Source organism: Epinephelus moara, chromosome 24 (genome assembly GCF_006386435.1).
Source record: "Epinephelus moara isolate mb chromosome 24, YSFRI_EMoa_1.0, whole genome shotgun sequence".
NCBI classification, from domain to species: Eukaryota; Metazoa; Chordata; class Actinopteri; order Perciformes; family Serranidae; genus Epinephelus; species Epinephelus moara.
The window spans coordinates 11,679,615-11,684,293 of record NC_065529.1 but is presented as its reverse complement, the minus strand read 5'-3'; the positions used below and the strand labels follow the sequence as shown (position 1 = coordinate 11,684,293).

The window sequence follows — 4,679 nt, the reverse complement described above, 5'->3', positions numbered from 1 at the left end:
TCTCCCCTTGGATCTCTGCAAGTGATGTGAGGACTCTAAAACTTCACCTGAGCCTCCCTCGGCATATGGGTGAGTAGATAATGGCTGAATTTACATTTTGGGTGCACTATCCCTTTAAGGAGAAGACTTAAGTATGTTTTGTGCGACTGAAACCTTAACTGGGTTTTAAGGAAAACCTTAAATTGCTTTATGCATTCGGCCTCTGGTCTTCTTCTGCACATTAACACATCATTATGTTTGCACAACCCTCAGTCTCACGACCTCTTCAACTATTTACACTTTAACGTGCATGTGACTAATGTTAGGTTCAGAACACAGATATGTCAGGCTGACTTTTTATGAGTGTGAATAAAATGCTGAATATTTCCATTTCTGTTGCAGCCATTAAAACATGTGCTCAACACTCACCCTCCAGACGCCTACGACGAAGCCTGGCTGGTGATGCATCACTTTGACTGCTTTGTCTCTGTCAATGAACCGAGCAGGCCGAGTCCTCATGTCGAGCTTTAAGATCAGAGAGCGCCAGCCGGGCCTGATGGAGAGGAAGAGGAGGGAGTGGTGAAGGAAGGGATGAGGCCTTGTACAGGGGGAAGGAAGTGTATCTCACCTGGTCTTCAGCGTCTCCTTCCTGACTCCGTACAGCTTCATGTCTCTGATGTGATGGTATTTGGGGAACCTTCCTTCACTCCAGCGGACGATCACAGAGGACTGGAAGAACAACGCTTTGCTCTGCTTTATCGTTACCTCCTGCCCCCGCCAATCACACACCGTCAGCACCCAGCTCACATGCAGTTCCCTGGAAAAAACACACAACATAAGAGGAGAGTGAGATGTAGTGTTTCCCAAGTTCTCATGTGTTTTAGGGAGCTACTTGGATTTACAGCCCTGAGAAGCCAAATGTAGATGTGAGTCTGTTCCTTTATCATGAGCACTCGTCTAAAGCAGGTGAGAGTGGCTTTAGAAAAAGAAGAGCTGTGGTAACACACAATCTGACTAAAGTTACTGAGGTCTGTGAATTAACCTGTGACCTTTGAGATTTGGCTGCTGGACAAACCTTTAAACACACACAAAAACAACAAACAAATACACTTTTTCTTGGGGCGTCGGTGGCTTGGTGGTGGAGCGGGCGCCCCAGGTGCAGGGCTGTTGCCGCAGCGGCCCGGGTTTGAGTCCAGCCTGTGGCCCTTTGCTGCATGTCATCCCCTCTCTCTCTCCCCCTTTCACACTTGGCTGTCCTGTCCATTACAGGCAAAGAATGCCCAAAAAAATATCTTAAAAAAAATAAAAAATAAAATAAAATACACTTTTTCTTTTTCCCAAAATCCACACTGGTTTAAAGTGGGGCTTCAAAAATTATTATTTTATAATTATCATCAATCTGCCTTATTTTAATTAATCATTTGGTCAATGAATGTCAGAAAGTAGCTGCTGATGTCTTCACAAACCGTTTACAAAGATATAAAACATTTAGATCCCATGCCACTGACATTTTACTGTCTCACTGTTTCATCTCACATGATATGAAGCAGCCTACTTTATTAATGGTTCTGATGATGTCACTCATAATTAACAGCCTGCCTCTTTCACATGAACACACTGGTGGCTGGATAGGAAAACCCAGAGTTGACTGAACTAGTTGACAACCAGCTTTGTAGTATCTGTTATTAGACGGCCAATGTGACGGGTTAGTCAGACCAGATAATGAGAATATATCCTGGGTAAGTTGAACTGGCTTCATAGTACAGGCCTCAGCTCTGATCAGATCTACTGATCAATTGATCTATGGCTAAGCCACGCCCCCCTCCACTCACTCAGACAAACTATCAACATTCAGTGAACGGCGCTATGGCAGGTGTCACAGTACACGGCATTTCACAGGAGGCAACTGATGATTTTTGGAGACATAACGATCAGATGTCATTGAGAAGTAACCAAAAGGGCCTAAACTACGCATTGGAGGGATATATTCATCATTTTATTGTTGAGAAGGTCGATGAAAAGCTTAAATTACAAGCCAAAATTTACAGGTCACAGTGTACGCTTGTGAACCGCATCTGGTTGCCGTCACCATCAAAGACAACAAGTTAAAGTGCCACTGAAGTTAAGGTTTTTGGCTCAGAATATGAGAAAAGGATAACGGCCTTTTTACCATCTTTACCAAGAGTGTCTCTCCGTTAGTTTGGTGCTACAGTATTTACACTGAATCATTCAGCATAACGTTTGCCAACCTTTGTTATCTCTGCCATTACAGATAAGTTAATGAAGCTAAGCTCCAGAAGTTAACGTTAGCTTAACTAGAGCCCTTTGGACAACAGCTAACAATGATGTACGATCACCAAAGTACAAAACTAGAACAAAATAGGCTAATGAACTCCCAGCAAACAAGGTGACATGATGAACAACGCAGCTAGGAGCTAACGTTAGGCTAACTTTAGCTAACGTTAGCTAGAGATGTTAAAGATAACTTTATATTTCTTTCCAGCAAAGTGACAATATGTTGCCTCAAACACAATGTTGACTTACCTTAGAACAGATGTAGACATCATTGTTAATCTTATTCACGTTGAGTTGATGTTGTGGTCTAACGTTACCACACAACTTTATCCAAAGGAGACACTTTTCTCGGTTGAGATGTGGTTTAAAGTGTAAAAAATACACCTGGTCGCCCAGCCTCTCAGGATACCTTGTGTCAGAGTTGCATGTACCCCATGCACACCGTTTGACCATTTTTAAACTTCAAATCTCAGAAAAAGCTCATAAAACCGAACAAAACTGACTTTCTGTAATGCATTTCAATGGACGTCCAGGCAGAGAATGTCCCAGTGTATGGGAATGGCTATACGCACTGTGATTGGCTCATCGTGTTTGAGGGCGGGACTTAGCCATAGGTCAATTATCCGCCCCACGACTCAAACCCCACAAACTGCTGCTGAGGGAAGAACAACTCATGAAGAGTTCTGCCTGTGCTGCGTTCACTGACCTACAAAACCTCTGAATTTAGAGAGGGAACACAGAGTGATAAAAACAACAACAAAATGATAAGTTTGCTGACAGCCTGAACACACCACACAGAGGAACATTTCAGGGTCAGGAAAAACAGAAACACAAAAATAGGGCCCTAAATGTGATTATGATGGATAATCTAACTACAGATAGTTTCTAGTCTCTGTGATGTTTTTCACAGAAATGAACTCAAACAAATGAAAATCTGCAAAAAGGAAATAAATCAAAAAGTAAACAAAACCTTAAAAAGGAAAAACTGATCAACTGGACGACCTCACGTACCTGAGGAACCCGTCTGTCCTCCACGGTAACCCAGTGAAGGGCCGAACATTTATCATCTCTCTCCTCCACATGTTCATTTCCGTCGCATTCACAGTCCTGAAGTATTTCTCCTTCCAGTGGCCCGTCGAGTAACCCTCCACCTCCGCTGGGTCCACCCTCGGTGCTGCTGGCTTCAGATTCCACATTCGACACCCAAACTCTGACATGTAAATCCCACGCCATATGACACTGTGATGACAGAAGGTAGAAACAAAGTCAAGTGCTACTTACAGCGTACTAGAAACATACGAGCACTGTGCGGGGCAGTTATGACTTCTGATTCAAATACTGAACTACTGAATGTTGGGCTGTGTTGACTCTGTCAGACTTACTCATCCTTGGAGAGCTGGGAGAACAGCTTGCTGACGTGGCTGATGTAAGACAGCGAGGTGGCATCCAGGTACGAGAAAATCTTCACCAGGATCTCATGCGGCAGCCTGTGGAGGAAGTAACCAAGTGTCACTGCGAAGAACTGATGCCACTGTTTTTATTCCACCTGCAGCTGAGTGTTGAAGCGAGTGCGCCTGCAGCTCCACTAAATGTGAGCTCAAAGATGCTGAAGGCAAAGTGGAGAGAGTCAAGATGCAGTGGCCAGGATGTACAGGTAGCCACACCTGTAGCCACCATGTTTCAGATGATTACTACAAGTTGGGGTGGGGGAAAACATCTATACAGCATCGCATCACGATATTTTGCGAGGCTATATTGGATCGATCCTTTATTATATACATCATTTATTTTTCCTAATACACATAATACAACTTTTGGTCCTAGAATAATAAAATCAGTTGCTTTATTAGTCCTGGTGAGGTCAGCAGAGGTCTCAGTCAGCGGCATTTGGCAGGAAGTTCATCAAAACAAAGATGGAGACAGAAATCAGAAATGTGCCATCAGCGTTTAAATCAAACATCTGGACTCATTTTGGATTTTCTAACACAGAAGGAAAGGAGGACTTGGGTATGACACGTGTGATTTACAGCTGTGTCATATAAGCATAAAATACTCTAGGAATACTACAAACACAGACCTGCCAACCTTGAAGAAAGGTTATGAGTACCACCTTACCAGACACTCGTGCGTGGTCATGAACATATGTGGACACGGCGGCACTTTTTTTTGTTTTACCATTAATGTCAATATGCACATGTGGCAAACAGAAGAAACAAGCGTACGTTTACATATTCATATCTATAGGCCTAAGCCCCACATACGTCCATAGACGCCCAATATTTGTTTTATGGCGCAGATCAAGGTCAATTTCATCAATCTGATGGTAGTATTGATCATCTGCTTAAAAAATACAGTAATATGTCCTGTTGTGACAAAAAGAAAGATTGCAAGTGGGATTTGGGGGG

General features: G+C 43.2%; 1 protein-coding gene across 2 annotated transcripts in view; it reads right to left on the bottom strand.

The window, feature by feature from the left end:
- LOC126386073 (F-box only protein 15-like) overlaps window positions 1-4,679 on the bottom strand; it is a 12,487-nt gene that overhangs the window by 4,053 nt on the left and 3,755 nt on the right. For both annotated transcript variants that reach the window (XM_050038192.1, XM_050038193.1), the window contains exons 3-6: window positions 3,657-3,761; window positions 3,286-3,513; window positions 608-796; window positions 409-532 (exon numbers count right to left, since the gene is read on the bottom strand). In XM_050038192.1, the coding sequence (XP_049894149.1) occupies window positions 409-532; window positions 608-796; window positions 3,286-3,513; window positions 3,657-3,761 (646 nt within the window). The remainder of the gene's footprint in view (window positions 1-408; window positions 533-607; window positions 797-3,285; window positions 3,514-3,656; window positions 3,762-4,679) is intronic.